The 21,831-nt window shown below is 31.0% G+C and overlaps 2 protein-coding genes across 3 annotated transcripts; both read left to right on the top strand.

Annotated features, from left to right (window-relative positions):
- The first annotated feature begins 742 nt into the window (after positions 1–742).
- Positions 743–1,090, top strand: LOC113866567 (pectinesterase inhibitor 1-like). The gene has a single exon (XM_027501392.1). It carries the CDS (start codon positions 743–745, stop codon positions 1,088–1,090), a length of 348 nt encoding a protein of 115 aa, XP_027357193.1.
- A 9,975-nt stretch (positions 1,091–11,065) lies between these two features.
- Positions 11,066–19,290, top strand: LOC113867422 (protein mago nashi homolog). 2 transcript variants are annotated; one of them, XM_027502740.1, is made up of 4 exons: positions 11,066–11,351; positions 14,023–14,242; positions 14,604–14,780; positions 18,840–19,290. In XM_027502740.1, the coding sequence occupies exons 2-4, from the start codon at positions 14,024–14,026 to the stop codon at positions 18,897–18,899; spliced, it is 456 nt and encodes a 151-aa protein (XP_027358541.1). In that variant the 5' UTR covers positions 11,066–11,351; position 14,023; the 3' UTR covers positions 18,900–19,290. The 2 variants fall into 2 exon arrangements, with proteins under 2 accessions (XP_027358541.1, XP_027358540.1); XM_027502739.1 differs by having other exon boundaries at positions 11,107–11,384.
- Positions 19,291–21,831: the final 2,541 nt, after the last annotated feature.

The raw sequence follows: 21,831 nt of genomic DNA, 5'->3' as shown, positions 1-21,831 counted from the left end.
TCCAAAAATTTATTTAAATTATTTACTCAAAATTAGGGTGTTAAACAAAAATAAAATAAAATAAAATAAATATTTTCAAACTTACTAACTTTTTATGATATATATTAATCTTAAGGTTAATATTTTCTTTTGTGATCATGGTTAGCACAATGCAGAGTAAAATGATCCATGTAGAATAAAATAAAAGATAATGATTGAAAGACTTTTTCAAGTAGAGTAAAATGGTCCAAATGTATGTAAAAAAAAAAGTTGATAAAGAGAAAAATATTTAAAACTCACAACTTATACTTAAAATAGTGTCTTGCCTATGATAGCAGCTAATTTTAAATAAACATATCCTATTGAAAAATGTTAAAAATATATATTTTTCAACAATTTTCTTTAAATAATTACTGCAAATTCATAAATTGAGTTTGCATTCAATTTAAAAAATAAAAAACTAAAAATCTAAGAATAGGAATTAAGAATAGAAAGATTAGTTGTTCACCTATAAGAGATGGTGTGATTATTGAACTTGTGTTAAAAATTTTGTATTTAGTTTGATATTTTTAGCAATAAATCTAAAGTTAATGGCACATGCATTGTTTTTCTTTATTTGGGAGGTTTTACAACAATTACAATAGGCGCATTGTTAATATGTTAGAAACTAACCTATACCCTTGTTTTCAATTGAGAACTATAAAAGGGATTTGAGAGGACTAAACAAAAAGGACAAGGAAGGAGAAATAGTAATAATTTAACAATGGAACAAAAGTTGTCTTCAGCGGTGCTAATGTTTCTCTTATTTGCTACATCCATGTATGTAAGTCAAGGTGTGGAAGTTGATGCCATTTGCAAGAAAGCTAGCAATCCTTCATTTTGTAGAAATATTGTGAATTCAAAGCCTGGTGGAGCAGCTAATGCAGATCTTGTTGGCATTGCTCAATATGTCGTTGATGTGACACGTGTGAATGTGACCAACACTATTAAACTAATTCACAGGCTAATTAGACGAAATGTTAACAATTCAGATGCAAGAGAGCATTATACATTATGCTTAAAACATTTCAATTATGAAACGGGTGCCCTTAGAAGAGTTGAGCTTACATAAGAGACACTGCAAAAGAAAGATTACTCATCCTTGAATATGAATGCTGTTGCAATCAAAACTAACATTAATTTGTGTCTTGATGGAGAGTTACCTACTGATGATTTTAATCCCTTTCATGATACATCTTTGCTCCCTACATTTGCTGATGCTATTTCACAGGTTATTGAAATAATCGTTATTGTATCTGATATGCTATACCCCAACGTATGATTATACTGCATTTCAAATTAAATATGCCGAAGGCATCTTGTAATTTATTTCAATGTGTTTTCATAATTATATATGATTATCAATAAACTCTCATTTTATAGTTGGGTTCTAGTGCCCTTTGTGGTTAAAGTTAAATACTATGTAATGAATCAGGATAACTACCTCTTTTTTTCTACATTTGATTAGTGAATCCTATTTGTTTGTTATTTACTCTAGGTTATTTAGCTATTCACCAAGTAATATCATATTAGACTTATTTTCTTTGTTAAAGACTTTATTTAGTAACACATGTTATAACCAAAATCATAAAGAGTTTGTAAACAAGGTGTTTAAAGAAATAATTTTATATTAAGTAAAAAAATTGAAAGAAATTTTAATATTATAAATTTTTAAAAATAAATTTACGATTAGGAGTTAATTTATGCATAGAAAAGATAAAGAAATTCATTCAACATTATCCTCAATGCATTCGCATCAAGGTTGTTGCTTTAAATTAATTATACTAATTTAATGATTTTAAAATATTTATTTTATTCAAACATACATTTGAAGTACTTCTATTAGCTTTAATGACCCCTAAAAAACAACACTCTTATCTATATTATAAAGCATAATTACTATTATGATCTCTTTGTCAATCTTCGTAGATCAAATTTAGATTTTTCAATTAAAAAAAGCAACTTGCATATGAATAAATATAACTAAATAGAAATTTGATAAAAATATGAGATTTACTCAGACTAGAAATGACAGCAAAAGGGCATGAAATATAACTTACTTTAATATTACTTTCATTAATATTATCATCCTTCTCAAGTGCAAGCATACTCATGATGAGAAACTATTTGGATAATTTTACTCTAGCACATTTGTCTAGTCATGTAAAGGGAGAGCCTTAATTACAAAAGTAAGGTTGTTATCTTGTAATCTAAAGGCTATGGGTTCAAATCCTGGAAAGAACCTTTGCAATTTATCAATATATTCTCAATTAAGATTTATGACACAAGAAAGTTGAGATAGAAGCAACAAAAAATTCTCACCACCATATAACTTTTGAAGCACATATATATTGTTTAGAGACCTCTAGAGGATGATTTAGGGAGTAGTTTAGGGTCAAGATAAAATAAATTAGAGACCTCTAGAGGATGATTTAGGGAGTAGTTAAGGGTCAAGATAAAATAAAAAACTAGAAAGAATAAGCATATTATAAGATCAAAATAATGAATTCAAGCATAAGTTTGAAATAAAAAAAATCTCTCTCAACCAATTTAACAATATTGTAACTAAAATATACAAATTCTTTTTCAGCATGATATTGCATATAATTGATAAAATTGTTAACAAAATTGTAACAATTCATGAAATAGGAAAGCGCTATTCTAACCATTCATGAAGAACATGAATAAAAAAATTGCATATATGAAAGAAAATATGTGTATCAAAGCACAAGCAAACAATTTGTAACACTAAATTAATAAAACAATCTATTGTTTTACATCACAAGTGTTAATAGAACAGCATGGTAACCTTAACACACTCCATAATTAAATTATTTTAAGGGTTACATAATATATCTAAAATAGATTAACTAATTCCTTATCTATCACATCATATCGACAATATTAACAAAAATCTAGATGAAGAAAATCCTACATGAAGTCAATTGTTTATATGCTTAAAAGTTTATAGACATGTCAAAATACCAAAGGACTTAAGTTACTACATGGCCATAGGTGACTCTTACAATAATTACCCATAATAAGTAAGCTAAACTAGTCCTTCATTTATCTTATTCTCTCCCAGTTCAATGTCCATTATAATAAGGGTTAATGTAATAAAGCATGCAACATCATCTCTAATCTTGAAACTAGAATTTAAATATATTCGTATATGGACCAATAGTCTATTTTTATATCTACTTATTTGGAAAGGTTAACTCAAAGACATACAAAACAAACCAACTAATGAGAATATATTTTATGTCTTAGCATATAGATTTCAGTTATTTAGTTATAATTGTAAGTCAGTTAGTTGTTAAAAAAATAGTTTGTGATTGTATATAACAACAACAACTTGTATATTCATTTATCACTTTTCTCGATTACGAAAAATACTATTTTTCATCATCTTCTTCATTTCTTCTTGTGTCTATTATGTGATCTTACTTTCTTTTACAGTGTCATTCATGGCTCTTTACAATTTCTTGATGGTATCAGAGCTCTTCAATTGATTGAAGAGCTCTGCTGCGCAACTCATATTATTAGTTTTTGCTAGTTTCGTTTTTGATTTGTTTTCTTCTTATCTCCAAACATGAGTTCAGGGAAAGATCAATCCTTAAATGTTCACAACCCCTATTATCTGCATCTCTGTGAAAATCCTGCAACACCTCTTGTTTTACCAGTTCTTGATCCCACAAACTACAATTCATCGAGTAAATCCATGCTCACTGCGTTGAGCACGAAAAACAAAATTGAATTTGTTGATGGATCGCTTCAAAGACCAGCATCTGATCATGTTCTACACTCAGTATAGAAAAGATGTAATAACATGGTTGTGTCATGGCTAGTGCATTCTGTATCACCTTCAATTCAACAAAGCATATTGTGGATGGATAATGCTCTTAATATTTGGAAGGACTTGAAATCACGCTACTCACAAGGAGATTTGCTGCGAATTTCAGGATTACAACAAGATATGGCTTCTATTAAACAGGGTGATACTTCTATTATCGATTATTTCACAAAATTGCATATGATTTGGGATGAATTAGAAAGTTACAGACCTGATCCTGTGTGTAGATGTGTTCATAAATGCTACTGTGATGCTCTTACTAGTATAATGGAAAGAAAAAAGCAAGATAATGTTATGCAATTTTTAAGAGGATTGAATGAACAATATACTACTGTGAGGTCCAATATCATAATGATGGATCCTTTGTCACCCATTACTAAGGTGTTTTCATATGCAGTTCGGCAAGAACGACAATTTCTTAACTCTAATTTGATTGGAGATATGAGTTTAATCATTGCTGCTAGCACAATTTCTGGATCTAATATTTCTTGTAGTTACTGCGGAAGAACTAACCACACGATGGATAATTGTTTTAAAAAAATGGATATCCTCCTAATCTCTCAATTAATAGGGGAGGAAGAGAAGGTCATAACTCTTATGAAAGTGATAATACTATGGGAAGAATTATTAAAGCATGTACTGTGGAATAAATGGTCACACTATTGAAGAATGTTACAAGAAACATGGTTATCCACCTAGTCATAGATTGTATAAATCAGTGAATAGTACTGTTGCAGATGGAAACAATACAGAAAACAATGACAAACAAATGTAGGATTGTATTGTAAAAGATATGAAGCTCACAACTCAACAATATGAGGCCTTGATGAATTTGCTTCAACGATAAACAAATCATGGAGTTTCAACTTCAAACAACATTTCTCACATAAACCAACTTGGTACAGTCTTACCATCTAATGATCATGGCATTATAGGTAATGATTTACCTTTGATTTGCACCATCAATAAGCATGATCAGGCCACATGGATCCTTGATTCAGGTGCAACTGATCATGTGGCTTCTTCATTATAACTTTACACCACTTATAAGCAGATTCATCCCATTGTTGTTCAGCTACCCAATGGCCAGAAAACTGTGGCAAATTATTCCGGAATAGTGAAACTCACTAATTCCCTTACACTCACTAATGTCCTATATTTGCCAAATTTCACTTTTAACTTGATTTCTATCTCCAAACTTGTTTCTTCACTTAATTGTAAATTGACTTTCTTTGTTGATAAATGTTTGATTCAGGAAATAGCCAGCCAGAAGATGATTGGTATAGTTGATGCAAAAGACGGACTATCCAAATTAAAGAAACAGTCAAGTAAAGTTTTGGGTGTTAGTTTTATGATTGCTACCTCTAATTCTACTTTTTCCTGTAAAAAAATGATAATAGATTTATGGCACTATAGATTAGGTCACCCCTCTCATGAAAGGTTGCGTCTCATGAAACAACATTATCCCATTTTGTTTTCTGATTCAAACTTTGTATGTGATACATGCCATAAGGCTAAGCAAAGAAAATTGACATTTCCTTTGAGTACCTCTCGTACTTTTACTACTCTGTCTTTATTGCATGTAGATATTTGGGGGCCTTGTTCAGTTACATCTCTACATGGACATAAATATTTTTTAACCATTATAGATGACTATTCAAGATTTGTATAGGTTTTTCCTATGATTTCTAAAGCTGAGACACAAACTCAATTATAAAAATTTGTTCTTTTTGTTGAAAGGCAATTTGAAACCAAAGTTAAAACTAGAAGATCTGATAACGAAACAAAATTTATTATGACCCAATTTTATGCTGCTACTGGTATAGTGCATCAAACTTCTTGTGTTGAAACACCTGAGCAGAACGGAATTGTAGAGAGGAAACACAAACATTTGTTGAATGTAACTTGATCTCTTCTATTTCAATCCCATTTACCACCTATTTTCTGGTCATATGCTCTTCTCCATGCTGTGAATCTCATCAATTATTTGCCTACACCTTTTCTTGATAATTTTTCTCCATATCAGAAATTATACTATATCCCTTACGACATTACTTTACTTCGTGTCTTTGGGTGTCTTTGTTACACAAGTACTCTTACAGCTAATAGAAAGAAATTTTATTCAAGAGTGTGTTTCTCTCGACTTCAAACTCCACAAAAAGGGTTATGTAACCTTTAACCTTAAGACTCGAGCTATTGAAATATCCAGAAATGTCATTTTTTTATGAAGAATGTTTCCCTTATCTTGATGCTATTTCTGTCACAGATAATTCTCCTTCTCTTTCACACCCTCCTATTATAATTCATACTGATGATTCATATCTTCCTCTTATTGAGACACATAATTTTTCTGAGTCACATTCAATTGTTCCCTCTTCATCTTCTTCTCTTGAGTGTATTCTCAATGATACACAAACTAATGCATCCACTAATACTTCATCCTTCAATGAACAACAACCTCAGCTTCGCAGATCTGATCGACCAAGGAATAGACCAGGAAAGTACAATGACTTTCAAACAAAATTTGCATCAACTGTCACCTCTCATCATTCAGGTATTCGGTATTCTTTATCCTCAGCTTTATCATATAATAGATTGTCTCCTTCATACCACAATTTTATTATGTCTATCTCTTCACAAACTGAACCAACATCTTTCACTGAGGCTTCCAAACATGAACATTGGATTCAGGCAATGAATAAAGAAATTGGTGCTTTAGAGAGAAACAACACATGGTTTCTTACAAACTTACCTCCTCATAAGACTGCTATAGGCTGTAGGTGGGTCTATAAAATCAAACACCATGCTAATGGAAGTATTGAAAGATATAAGGCACAACTAGTTGCTAAAGGTTATACTCAAATTGAGGGACAAGACTATTTGGACACATTTTCTCCAGTTGTGAAGATTACTACAGTTAGACTACTTTTAGCTCTTGCTGTTGTAAACAATTGGCATCTCAAACAACTTGATGTTAACAATGCTTTTCTGCATGGTAATCTTAATGAGGAAGTTTATATGGTACTTCTTCCAGGAATGAAATCATCTAAACCTGGCCAAGTGTGCAAACTTCAAAGATCTCTCTATGGCTTAAAACAAGCTAGTAGGCAGTGGTATGCTCGATTATCTACTTTTCTCATGTCACATGGCTATAAGCAATCTGTTTCTGATATTCATTGTTCACCAAACATAAAGAAAAGTCTTTTATTGTTGTACTAGTATATGTTGATGACATTGTTTTGTCTGGAAATGACATTTCTGAAATATCTCATATCACCAAAATGTTGGATATTGTTTTTCGTATAAAGGACCTTGGAGATTTAAAATTCTTTCTTGGTTTTGAAATTGCTCGAAGCCAATCTGGTATTAATATATGTCAAAGAAAATACACTCTGGATATTCTTAATGATGTTGGCATGCTAGGATCCAAACTGGCTTCTACACCAATTGATTATTGTACACGACTACATCATACATCTGGTCTTCCATTATCTGATACATAATCTTCTTCTTTTTGAAGACTCATTGGGCGATTAATCTATTTCACTAACACTCGACCAGACATTACTTTTGCAGTACAACATCTTAGTCAATTGTGTCTCATTCCACATTTGCACATCAGCAAGCAGCTTCTACGATTCTGCGCTACCTTAAAACTGCTCCAGGCCAAGGACTTCATTTCTCATCAAACAACATACTTCAACTAAAAGCTTTTAGTGATTCGGATTGGGATAGATGTATTGACACCTACAAATCAATTACTGGTTATTCAGTTTATCTTGGTTCCTCTCTAATTTCATAAAAATCAAAGAAACAAGTAACTGTGTCTCGTAGTTCTTCTGAAGCAGAATATCGTGCTCTTGCTAGTACCACGTGTGAATTACAATGGCTTACTTTCTTACTCCAAGGTTTTTATGTTGATTTTTGACAACCTGCTTTGTTGTTTTGTGACAATCGTTCCGCTCTTCACATAGCTGCGAATCCTGTCTTCCATGAAAAAACCAAACATATCGATATTGATTGTCACATTGTTAGAAAACGGTTACTCTCTGGTCTAATCAAGTTACTACCTATTTCATCTGCAAACCAATTAGCTGATATCTACACCAAAGCTCTTTCTCTTGGCGCTTTTCATTTTCTCACTCCAAGCTAGGAATGAATGATTAGCTTGAGGGGGGATCTTAGCATATAGATTTTAGTTATTTAGTTATAACTGTAAGTCAGTTAGTTGTTAAAAAAATAGTTTGTGATTGTATATAACAACAACTTGTATATTCATTTATCACTTTTCTCGATTAAGAAAAATACTATTTTTCATCATCTTCTTCATTTCTTCTTGTGTCTATTATGCGAGCTTACTTTCTTTTACAGTGCCATTCATGGCTCTTTACGATTTCTTGATTATGGATGAAGATTTAAGTTCCTAATGCTTTCTTATAATTCTTTTCATGTTGCAAGATATGAATTTCATGACACTAGGAGACGTTTACTTTAATTTAAGCAACGTTGACATAATACTAAAAGTGATTTACACACAGTACTATTGATGTAGTCATCTAACAAAGTACTCAAATGATCAAAGTTAAACAAAGATACACCTCTTGGAGATGCAAAATGACTCTCCAAAACTCAAAGTTTTATGGCACTATACAAACGAGTTATTTCCATAGTTGGAATGACACGGAAAAGAAAAAAAAAATTAGAAGATGATAAGTAGGACAAGTTTTAATCACTTCTTCATCTTACAAGATCTTTTAATCCTTTGGGATTTCTTCCTCCTTACTTCCTTTTTCCTCCTTCCAAGCTCTCTTTGTCTTGTCTTTTGTTCTTGACTGCAACCAACACTAAGATCATCCACACACTTGTTAATAATAGAATAAGTATGAATGAAACAGTAATTTAATATGTTATTTAATTCTTCATACATTTAACTAAAAATTGTCTATTAATGTGTCTACTTAATCCAAACTAAATAAGCTTTAAGTTCTACTCTTGGTTACCAGCAAATCCATTCTAGTAGAAGAATTAAGGGTAAAAATAATATAATTTTATAATTATAAAAAAGTTGAAGACTTACTTGCAATTATTTAGACTTTTATTTCTATTTAAAAAAATTCTCAAAAAATAACCTTAAGATTCTCAATATTTTTTTTACCCATTTTTGCAATTCAAATATTTACTTAAATTATTTAACTCAAAATTAGGGCGTTAGAACGAAAATATAAAAAATGTTTTCAAACTTCCTAACTTTTCATGATGAAAATTAATCTTAAGATTAATATTAAGAAAGCTAATTTTTATTTATTTGTTTATTCATTTTGTGAGCATTATTAGCACAGTGTTGTAATTTTGCATCTTAAGATTGAATTATGACCATATTTTTGAAATTTGTTGTTTTAAGTACAATGCCAATATCAACTGAAGCTAAAAAAATATTGAAGATCCTACTATCAAGTTGTGTTTACTTAAAATATGTTTAAATACTTTAGTCTTTAAAATTATAAGCATCTATCACTTTAGTTTAAATCTTACTTTAATCTTTGATTCTATAAAATGGTATTTGATAAATTTGTATTTAGGCCATCTTTTTTGCAACCTATATATTTATGTCTGGTCTTTATTTTATTTATGTTTTACACTAATTTATATGTTAAGTGTATAGTTTAGTATAAATAGGTCACAAGTAAATTTTGGGTGCAATTTGTTTCCAAATTGATAGAAGATAAGAGTTTCACAACAGTTAGCACGCTAAGATTTGAGCCCATGCACGATCGTGCCTAAGATTTTGCATGGCCGTGTTCATCTAATTGGACATCTTGTCTTTTACTTTTTGATACACCTTTCATCTTGTTTCTTTTGCACGAGATCTTTAGTGTACTCTTGGTGGGATGTTGAGCTTCGAGCGACTATACTTGAAGACCGAGAACTCATCTTATCTCTAGTTTGCTATTTTCTCTTGATTATTGCTTTGTTTATGAATGTTTTAATTCTTTTCTTTAGTATAAGTAACTAAGTACATAATTAGGACTATAGGAAGAATTTATGAGATTTTGAAATTTGAATCTATGTTTGATTTCAGTATGTGATTAGTGTTTATCCTATTATCCATAATTGTATAATTCTAATTAATTATATTGTTAGGTGTCCGTACCTCGATTAGTTAGTGGATTTATAGGATAAAATGACACAAAAGATTAGATGGACTAAACTAATATTTCTCTTCTAATCATTATTAAATTAACAAGTTCATATATGTTTTATGTTTTCTTAAATTAATATCTTGTATGACCATTGTTGATGTTAGTTTAGAAAAAAGATTAATAATAATTATATGAATGATTGGTAATTAGAAGGAAATTGAACTTAGAATTAAACGAAAAATTAACATAAAAGATTGAATAAGAAAACTCATATGTCATAGGTTCCTCTTCTATAAGTTCAACCATGACATGCATTGTATTTCTTGTTCTCAATTTCATAATAGATTTTATAAATTCTTGTTTTAATTAATCTTATATCTTTTAAGTTCAAACAATTGAATTAGAAAATTCTTAGTAATTAGAAAATAATCCTTGTGATATGATAATTTAGAAATTTAATTTAAGAATTTTTTATTACTTTTCGACGGATACACTTGCCTACAAAATAATATTTGTTTTTATTCTTTTTTAATATTGAGTGACAATAAAAAATAAAATAAAAATGACTAAAATGAGTTATTTTAAAAACAAATGATAAATGTGAGATTTTTGTAAAGTCAAATGTACTAAAGTATCTATGTTTATAATTTGAAAAACTAAAATGAGTATTAATTTATTCCTTAAAATATTTTTTGTTTCAAATCGTAAAAGATAATGATTGAAAGACTTTTTAATGCAAAGTAAAATGGTCCAAATGTATGTATAAAAAAAATGTTGACAAAGAGAAAAATGTTTAAAATTCACAAATTGTACTTAAAATAGTATCTTGTCTCTGATAACAACTAATTTTTTAATAAACATATCCTACTAAAAAATATTAAAAATATTTTTTTCAATATTCTCTTTAAAAAATTATTGTAAATTCATAAATTGGGTTTGTATTCAATTTAAAAAATAAAAAAAATTTCTAAGAATAGGAATCAAGAATAGAAAGAGTAGTTGTTCAACAATAATAAATGTAAACATTAATAGGACATGCAGTGCTAAATTATTTAGTCAATAATATGAGTTAGTAAGGATGGGTTAACCCTGCTTACCCACCAAAGTCATAAACCCTCAGTCCCAATTCTCTGAACACTCCCAAATCCTAATACTGAACTTGCGTTTGCTTACTGTAAACCCTAATTTCGCTGTCCAAATCCAAAGCTGCGCTCGGTTCTTGCCTAATCTGCCAACTTTGAAGCGAGGAGTTGGAACGTGCAAGGTTACAAGCTGAAGAGAAGAAGAGCTTAGTTCAATTTTCATTCGAAGACAAGTTTCGGTTTTCGACCAGCAGCCAGGTCTTTTACTTGGCTCCTTCTTCCTCAAATTGTGTGAGGGTTTTCATTCTTCTCTATCTATCGGTAGCATTTAGATTTCAATGTTGTGGGTTTCTTCTCTATCAAAACCTTTAAGATGTTTTTGAACACCATTGATAATCAGGATGAATTCATACGGCTCATCTTTTAATGTGGGATACGTACAGCAACAAATGAATTAGGAGCAGAAATTTGTCTCAATCTGATTAGTGGATATACTATCAATTGATGAAGAAGGTTAATAGCTTATTTTAATTTAGTGATTTGTAGATATAATTACATAGCATGTAACACCAGGATTGGCACACTGAGAAATTAACCAATTTTTAAATTGCTCAGCTGAAAGAGTAATTAAGACATTGGTGCTGTTGGGAATTAAAAAAAATTGTTGTACTATTGGGGTTTGCTTGTTTTTGTAGTAGGGGTATTGGTCCCTCGGAAAATTTCGTAGTTTATTGTAGTCAGGGTGATGATATTGTGTTTTACGTGTTGAATTACATTACTATCATGGCATCAACAAGATTTGCTATGATGCTCTGGTCTATGTTATAGGTTCAAGATATGATCAAATCTAATATCTGCTTTAAGCATTCAAGTCTAATCTCTGCTTTAAGCAGACAATGGTTTACAACATAACAGCTTGATGAGTTTTTATCTCCACAGTTTTGGAGAATTTTAGTTTTTGTTAGAAAGTTGTTAATCTTCGTCTGTTGCATATACAATTATCTCTCTTAATTTCTCTAATGTAAAATACTAATGAATGAGCATAATTTAAACTCTAATTACGTGACATGTTCTGGTCTTCTAAACTTCTTTTACGAGTTAATATCATTAGAAAAGCCTAACTGGAATGGTCAAGAATTGTGTCTGAAGGATGACCTCAGTCATATGATTGGACGCATCATGCTATTATTCTGCTTTATGTTGCAATGTTTTCAGTGAACCATTTGCTTGCCTAAAGCTTACTTTCATGAAGGAAAAAACTGTTTTACATGTACATTACTTTTCTGACTTCAAATCCTTTATTTTTCTGTCTAATAATATTTACATTTTAAAATTTTTCATCGGTTTCTATTGTTTTTTCTGCATTACAAAACAAGTTTATTTCTTAATGAATCTGTCTGTTTTTAATTTCACAATTAACCTTAACATTTTCATGGTAATTTTGCTATTATTTGCTTCTTACTTGTGCTGAAAAGACAAGGAAACCCATGAAATTGGTTCTGTTTGCACTTGGAGTGATGTTCTTTTGTTATAGATGGGTTTATGTAAATCTGGATTGTTTCTAGAAATTCTGTCAAGCTCACTGGGTCAAACAAGTTATTTGTGGATAAGTTTGGAGTTTAAAATTGGTTCTTGGAATAATTAGGGGTCTATGGTTTTGACTGAATCTGAAAACTTGTTTTTGTTGGAGGTATTGCTGCATTTTAATAGGTGTCATGTTGTCTTCACTAGCACACTTCTGGTTTACATAACAAGTGGGAACTTAAATTGGTTCTAGTGTTTCTTTAATTATTATTTGTAGTGTATTATTGTCTTCATGCAGTGTCCATTGGTAAATTAATTCTTGTGTATTGTTATATTTCATTGTGCTTTATATCCAGAGGAGTTGTTCATTTTAGTACAGGTGTGCAGCATGTTATAGTTTCTAGAATCTTAGGATTACATGATATATGCTTTTTGTCATGTTATTTAAGCATAAGTTTAGAATGTAGAATAGGACTGTGGAATAAATACAGGTGTGTAGTACTGAAAATTTTGAAGTTCTCCATAGTGTTGCTGCAAAAAAGCTAATGCTATCTTCATGGGCACATTTCTGGCTCACAAATTACATGAGAACTTAAGATGACAATTCACAATTTGTGGAGCCAGGTTGTGTTACTATGATGAAGCAGCAAGTTGATTGTGTTGTCATTATGGTAAGGCTATAGCCATGTGAACACAGTGCTGCTGTTGTACACGGCAGATTCTAATAATTTTATATGTTGACATGATGGTAAATTAAGTAGGAAAATAAGTATCCCTGTCTAATTTTCTCAGCATGAAACCATACTTATTTTCACAATTTGGTAATATTTTCTATGTCCATTTTGTGGTAAAAACCATGCTCCCTGAGTCACAGCTTTATTGATGATGGCTGATTTTGAGTTCATGTCCTACCAAGAATATCATCCTCTTTTTTCCTGTTCGTTTTAAGGCCACAGTGGACTGAATAAATTTTTTAGGCCCATAAGGCTTTTGATTTACTGAGCTTTTTGGCCCACAAGGATTTTTGGCCTTAACCCACATGGGCTAGGGCTAGGGCTAGGGCTAGGGCTAGGGCTGGACTGGGTCAGTTGGGCTTTTTGACAGCTCTAACATTGAGTCACTTAAATGAATTAAACTCTTATTTTATATTAATATATTTTATGTATGTGTATATAATTTGGGCCAAGAACATGGCCGGAAATTTTATAAAAAAATAAAAAGGAAAGAATGCGGTCGTAACTTCACAAGAAAAGAAAAATTAGGTTTTCTTTTCATATTCGCCTATTTAATCTGCAAGAGTGCAAGCTTCATCCGTAAGAAGTTACTCTACCTGGCTCTCTGTTCTTCTACCTTATATCATTGCATTTAGTTTCATCCTTAGTCTTGGTACTGTTGTCATTGTTAGGATGGGGAGCGAAGAGGAGAATGGAGAATTCTACCTGAGATACTACGTTGGGCACAAGGGCAAGTTCGGACACGAGTTTTTGGAGTTTGAGTTCAGACCCGATGGCAAGCTCCGTTACGCCAACAACTCCAACTACAAAAACGACACCATCATCCGCAAGGAGGTTTACCTCACTCCTGCCGTTCTTCGTGAGTGTCGTCGTATCATTACCGAAAGCGAGGTACCTAACCCTTACTAAGTGTACCCTTCTTTCCAGTTCTAGCAATTGATGCCTATGATTTATATGCATAGGGCTGGTTTTCCAAGGAGATAGGAGAGGAGGCTAATTTTAAAAGAAATTAGGAGGATTATATATATGTTTATGATAATAAATAAATGAATAATGTATTCAGTTTATACTAATTTGTTATTTTATTTATCTAAAATGAAAATTTAATTGTGCCTTGTTTAATCATAAAATGAGGGCTTGAATAATTATTTTTCTGAGTATTTTTATCATGTTCTTTGGTGTTTGAGTTATTGCGTTGTTCTGTTGTTGTTTGCTTTATTCTGTGTGCTCCTAATTTGGTGTCCTTGTTCAGATCATGAAGGAAGATGATAACAACTGGCCGGAACCTGATCGAGTTGGACGCCAGGAGTTGGAGATTGTGATGGGGAATGAGCACATCTCATTCACCACTTCAAAGATTGGATCACTTGTGGATGTTCAGAGTAGTGCAGATCCAGAAGGTCTTCGCATCTTCTATTATCTTGTTCAGGTCAGATGGGTGCCTCATGACTTTTTATTAATTTATATTGTGAGTTCTTGGATCTGTTTGTTTTATATATAGGCTTTTTTTTAGTGAACTTATGAATAAGTCTTTGTAAGAGAAGAAAAACAATATAAAAAATAAATAAAACTTTTCACATAAGTTAAAAATAACTTGTCTCTTTAAGTTTTAGAGAAGTTAAATGAGAGTAGCTTTTAAAAAGTAGAGAAGTATAAGTTAGTTTAATTTTAACTTATGGGAGGAATTTTATTGATTTATTATATTGTTTTTCTTCTCTTGCAAGGACTTATCCACAAGCTTACCCAAACAGGGCCATTGTCTGTGTATTGTGCCTTTCCTTCATCTTTAATTATGATAAAGTGAATATGATAGTTATTCTTTTCTGTCCTTTATTCTCTACCTTTCCATCTAAGTTTTAGTGTTATTCTCTCCCTTGGACAATATTAGTAGGTAAAAACATCCTCTCATTATAATTAGGCTTAGTTTGGATAAACTTCTCAAAAAATACTTATAAGAGTAAAAAGTAATGTAATAAAATGAATTAAACTCTTTTCATAAGTTATGTTAAGTAACTTGAGCCTAACTCACTTCCAAAAGTTAACTCATAAGAGGAGGACTACCCTAATCCTTATAAGGAGTATTCAGGCTTTAGTCCTAGTCAACGTGGGACATCTTAACACACTCTCCTCACATCCAGGACTGGATATATGCACGGGTGACCCAATAGGACTGGACATTTGTGGTTAGCCTAACATTCAAATTGGATAGGCTCTGATACCATGTTAAGAAACTTGGGTATAACTAAGTCACAAAAGCTAGTTCATTAGAGGAGGACTTACAAGGAGTATTTTGACTCTAGTTCTAACCAATGTGGGACATCTTAACAAGTTAAAATCAACTTATATTTTTGTATTTTTTTAGAAGACCTCTAATTGAACTTTTTAAAATTTGAGAAGATATTATTTCTAATTTATGGGAAAAGTTTTATTCATTTGTTATATTGATTTTTTTCTCTTATAAGGACTTCTCTAAAAATTTACCTAAATTGGGCCTTAATCTCATATATCATTGAGTGATGAATTATGTTTTGATTCTAAATATGATATACAAGAGAACTCCTACACAGAAGAAAGAACTTGGTCTTCCCAAAAGAATTGAAGTCTTAGTGTTGAATATAATAAATATTCAAAATTGAGCAACAAAGAAGGATACTTTTCATATAATCAATTTGATTTTGTAGCCCAGGGATACAAATCGTATGGCAGAATTGTTTTATCATTTGAATCGTTGCTGGAATCGCTTGAATCGTATGTATCAGGCTGAATCGCGAATCTAGATGGCAGCACACGATTCCTTTGCAAACCGGGTCATGCTCGAATTGGAATAGTGCGGTGCGGCCGTTCGCCGCCACATTGCGGGGCGTTTGGCACGTCGCAGCAGGTGCGGGTGTTCGCAGCCAAAAGAGAGAGACGTTCCCGTTGCTTCACATTGCGATGGCATGATTTGTGGGAAAGCAAGAAACCCTATTCTATTTTTTATAAAATGCACCGTTTGGATTATTTTTTAAGGGTATAAAGGTCATTTAACCTTTATAAAACGTGTGTTAATTTCATCTTCCCCACACACTCCTCTCTCCGCGAGAAGTCTGACCTCTGTGTAGCGGTTTCTCCCATTCTCACCGGCGCACCAATTCCATTTTGCTGGAAAAATCAGCTAGTCCAGAGGCTCACCTGCTCATTTTGCTGGAGAAATATTAAATAATATTTTCCTCTCCTCTCAGCCGTATCCTCTGTTTTTCTGTTCACCGGAAAAATCAAATTTTCCAGCATTTGTTCACTGCATCCCTATTCAAGATTTCTGGTATTCAAGATTTTTGGTGGCCCCCCTCTGCCATTGCAACGGTTCCTATTTTTTATTTGTTTTCTCCTCCTCTTTTTGTTGGCTACATATTATTTGACTTCAAAATGTTAATATATTAGATGTTTTGATGTTTGTTTACATTACAATACTCTTATATTTATATTTTTTATGTTTTAAGATAGGATTTGATTCACAATTTAAAAAATAGGTCTTACAATTCACAACTTGAATCCCGATTCAACTACCTTGTTCTGAACCATTATATTGCATAAAAAAATTCTTATGTGTTGTGGTTCATGTCCTATTTTTGATGTACTGGTGTGTCATTCTAGAATGCTGTTCTTGGGCATAGCTTGAACATTGCTTTGTGCCATAGGATTATCTTTACCTGTAATGGGTTTGGATTTGTCTGCAATCCAAATTGAATCAAATGAAAGACATTTCTATGGTTCTGTGAATTTATGTTAAAATTTGTTTAGAAGACTAATGTCTTGTGGTTATGCAATTTGTAGTACTTTAAGGGGGAATTATGTTATGTATTAAGTGGACAAAATTAACATAGAAAAGAACTCTGCCTAGTTATGAAATCTAGAATTTCTTTGGTATGAAATTGTGTGGTACTGCTAGGAACAGAATGATATAAAAGGGGATAGTATTATTCATGAAACCAAAGATAGTGAGCCTGAGCTCTTAGTATCTTACAAGTGAAAAACCAACGCCAAGGCTCCCCAGAGAATTGAGTAGAGTATGTTTGATTTCCATTTTGAAAACAGTGTTTAGTTTTTAAAAATAAAACTAAGTACAAATTTGTATTACATTTTATTTTTAAAAACTAAAACTGCTTCTAAAATGGAAATCAAATATGCTCTTAGTATTCTCTGTCCAACAACAACCTGAAAACAATTCATATCTCTCTCCTTTCTCTCCCTCCTCCTATAAGCATAATGTATGGCATAACAAATTGGCCAGCTCAGCAACATGTAACTAACTGTCATCCCCAACACACTTTATCTTATGTGTGTACACTTTCCATATTTTGGGCTTCCCATCAATAGAGCCCACCAGCTGATCCAAGTCTTGTTCTAGTTCATGATCCACATTACTCATATTTGGTACTATACTCCCAGTTTGGGTAAACTTCTAGAGAAGTTCTTATAGAAGCAAAAAATAAGTATAAAAAAATGAATAAAACTTCTTTCATAAGTTAGAAACAACTTATCTCTTCAAATATGAGAAGTTTTCTATTGACTTGGTCAATAGTAAGTCTATGGAAGAATTTTTTGCACAATTAGGTAGTGTTAGCACTCTTATCAACTTAAAGACTTTCCTATAATACCGAAATGCATATCAAATAAAACTAAAGACCAAATAAGAATCAAAACTGATACAAAACTGGTACCAATTATGCACAAACAAGTGGCTGAAGCTGCTGAACAATAACAAAACAGAAATTGATATGTATATTGAAAATTAAATAAAAGGAATTGCAGTGGAAAAGAATTCCAACTGCCAGAGAAAAACACCTAAAGAGGGCTATGACTCTCCATCCACAACAAACTAAATGATTATTTTACGAAAAGATACCTCCTCTTCCTGTACTCCCCCTATTTGACACCCAAAACGTGCAAGCATGTAACAACCCACTAACCTCCACCTTCTCTCTGTGTCAACTCATTGCCACATTCCTTTTTTAACCCTTTATCTTTTATTATTCCTAGTATAGACCTTCCACACCTTTGGTCCATGTGACATTTGGTGAATTAGCTGTCCTTTTGGGCCTGCCTCCGCATTCTGGACTCTATCAAAAAGAACTTAAAAACTGAACGGAAATGCCATCCTTGATGAGGGTCTGGGAAAGCCAGCAAAGAAGACTGAAAATAAGCGAACTAAACATAAATCAATATTATACTTGGACCTGAAAAACACTAATATAGTTGATATGAGAATCTCAGTTTCATAATTCTGTTATCAATTTTAATTGATGTTTGAGAATTCCTTTGTTCTTTGCTTCTCATGTTTTCATGATTATATTTTGTCATGTTTTAGATTATAATGATTTGTGTCATGTTTGTGATGTTATTAGTTTATTTTACTTGTATTTTTTACCCTTTAGTTTGCTAAATGCTTGATTTGCTTGATGTCAACTAATGCCTTTGGTTTATTCTTATTTTTAACTACTGTTTGCAGGATTTGAAGTGCTTTGTCTTCTCTCTAATTTCACTTCACTTCAAGATCAAGCCTATATAAGATGTAGACGTTTGCAGTGTTGTGTATTCATCCTGTCGGGGAATGTCTACATGTTTAACTAAGTATCCGTTTTTGCTAATGGAGTTGGACATCTGATAGAGTGACAGCATTACACTCGTGAATATGATTTGGTTCTGTATTGGTGGTTACATGAATTAGGAAACTTAAGATTTGAGTGGATGACTCTTGTACCAAAATGTTGGCTGGATTGGTAGTTCAAGGGTGGGGTGGATTGGTTTTTATGCATGGTTTAGTTATTCCCTCTTTTCCCCCTTGCTTCCATGATGGAGCATCTAAAATGTTACATTGGGAGTTGCTTACTGTGTGTATGAAATGCGTACGTGCAAGAATTTATCAGGATTTCCTTAACCATCAAGAGTGTTTGCAGCAAGTACTGATGATATCTTCTACGTTTAGTCCATGGTTGCTAATCTAGAGCAATAATCCATTGTTTTTTGAATACGCACCTTGTCGTTGAAAAAAAAAAAAAAGGAATAAGCACTTTGTTTCTCCATTCTGGTTTTGCCATTTTGAGATTAAGTGATTCACTTTGCACGTCCTATGGTGTAAAAAAATTGTCACTTGTACAAATAAACAAATATTATTAACACACTTTTATTTAAATATCGTTTTTTTACAAATTACTATAACACAATTTGAAGTGATTATCTCAGTTGGAGAACCATATCATACTTCTCAACAGTGTTGTATTATATTGTTTAATTTAGGCAACTCATTGATTAGAAATACAAACAAGTGATTGATTCAATTTTATAACTGATTAATTGTGTGCAATCCTTTATATTATACTATTTTCAACATTAATTTTACACTATTTGAAGATGTTATAGATGCTCAGAATAATGTGGTGGCTGATTAAGAAACAGCTGGAGAAAAGAGTTTTTGTCTGGGCTAGGACCATTCTATCGTTTTTTTATTTTTGGTGTATCTGGGCCAGGAACCTGTTTGACCCTTCGTTTCAGGCAAAAAAGTTGCCCAATGTCCACCTTGTCAGCTCCGATGGCTTGGTTCGTTTTCTTTGAGAATTGGCTCTACATCAAACTCCAAATCACTGTTTCAAATGCAACATGCATTAGTGAGAAAGGAAAGGAACACTGTAGATTTTGTTACCTAATGTATATCCTCATAGAGTGATGTAATGGTCGCGAAAGGAGAACCAATATCAAAGGAAGAAGAACATCAAGTTAAAGTTGAAAATGGTGATGACAAAAATAAGGAAACTTAGATTTCATCTCATCCAACGTTAAAACTACATGCACATGCCTCATCAGCATTGAGAAATATTTTCAACAAGAATATATGAGCTAATGCATTATTGTCGCAACCGAGGTCACGATAGGACGACAACCGCGTAAAGAAAATGAAGAAATGTAAAAAAAGGTTAGAATTATTTTTTTTAAAAAAAAATTGATGATAGGAAGTTACCACCAAAATTTATTAAAGAAAATATTAAAAAATTTTAAAAAAATCTTAGAAATTAAATTTGGACTTGAAAGTCATTTATGTGTAAAGAATATATTAACATTCTACGACGTCCACCGATTAAAACGGTTATTTTTTAATTAATTATGTAAAAATTATTTTAACTTTCACTCTAAAAGAAAACAACTAATATTTTTTACTATTTTTATTATTATTTTTTAGATTTATTTCAAATTTTTACAATTTTTCCAAGATTTTAATTTTATTTTTTAAAATAGAAATACATAATAAAAAAATTATTTGAATTAAAGGAATGAGTTATTTATAAAAATTATATTCTTGTTTTATTTTCATATTTAATAAATTTAAATAAAATATGACATAATTTTTTTTATTTTCTTAAAGTAAAAATTTGTTTAAATATTTTCTATTTTTAAATAAAGAACTAAAAAATTTAATTTGAATTGGGAAAGTGGATTATTTATAAAATATTATTTTTTTATTTTCATATTAAATAAATTTGAGCAAAATTCAACTTTATTTTTTATTTTTTTAAGTAAATTATTTTATATTTTTTTAAAATAAAGAAACATAGTTAAAGAAAAAATAAATAATTTGAATTGAGAGAGAGAATACAAAATGTTATTGCCTTCTTTTTTTTTATATTAAAGAAAAATAATTTTTAAATATTTTATCTTGATATTTTATTTATTTATCCTTTTTTTTTAAATGAACACGACAATTTCATTTTTTTAGAAATATTTTAAATTAATTTTAGTTTAAATTTTTTTAAAAATACTTTAGACCTGAAAAAAAATTAAAAATTTTCTAAACTTGACGGTTCAGGTTCCTGCTCCTATATATCTTCTGTATGCAACGAAAAAATTAAAGTTGTCACGTAGTTCTTTTTTTAAAATTGAGTTTTGGATAAGTTTCAAAGATTTTTTTCCTTTTAAAAAAAAAAACTTAATTTTTCTTTATTATTGTTTTTAGTAAATCCACTCTTACACAGTATTCAAGTTAGCACACATCTATTAAATAAACTCTTACGATCCAAGCAACTTTGAAGATGCATCCTCCACTCTATCAAAATCGCTTGGCTGTTGCATGGATTCAAAAGACTCCCAATTTTTTAAAATAATAAAAAATTGATGTACCTTTTAATATGAAATTTTTGCACGCAAAAAAGAAACAAATAAGAGACATATAGAATAAATAAATAAATACAAAAGCAAACAAAAAATGATGAAGAAATAACTCTTATTTGATTTAAGAATTAAGTTTATTTTTTTTTAGGTTAGGATTTACAAAGAAATTAGGATTTTTAGAATTTATAAAAAAAAAGAGTTTTTAAGATTTAGAAAAATTAAATTTTTATAATTTGCAAAATTGTTAGGGTTGAAAAAAAATAGTTTATTTTAGAGCTTGCAAAAAACTGAATTATTTTGGGGTAAAAAAAATATTATTTTTAGGGTTTGCAAAAAAATTT

This window comes from Abrus precatorius, unplaced genomic scaffold (genome assembly GCF_003935025.1).
Source record: "Abrus precatorius isolate BTA unplaced genomic scaffold, Abrus_2018 Scaffold5, whole genome shotgun sequence".
Lineage (NCBI taxonomy): Eukaryota > Viridiplantae > Streptophyta > Magnoliopsida > Fabales > Fabaceae > Abrus > Abrus precatorius.
Note: the sequence above shows the minus strand (reverse complement) of the source record. Positions and strands in the feature narration are given on the sequence as shown.

Bases quoted from the DNA above. Each gene is read 5' to 3' on its own strand.
- LOC113866567 (XM_027501392.1), top strand. From the start codon at position 743: ATGGAACAAAAGTTGTCTTCAGCGGTGCTAATGTTTCTCTTATTTGCT.
- LOC113867422 (XM_027502740.1), top strand. From the start codon at position 14,024: ATGGGGAGCGAAGAGGAGAATGGAGAATTCTACCTGAGATACTACGTT. The intron at 14,243-14,603 runs GTACCTAACCCT...GTCCTTGTTCAG, and splicing joins GTATCATTACCGAAAGCGAG to ATCATGAAGGAAGATGATAA. The intron at 14,781-18,839 runs GTCAGATGGGTG...TACTGTTTGCAG, and splicing joins TCTTCTATTATCTTGTTCAG to GATTTGAAGTGCTTTGTCTT.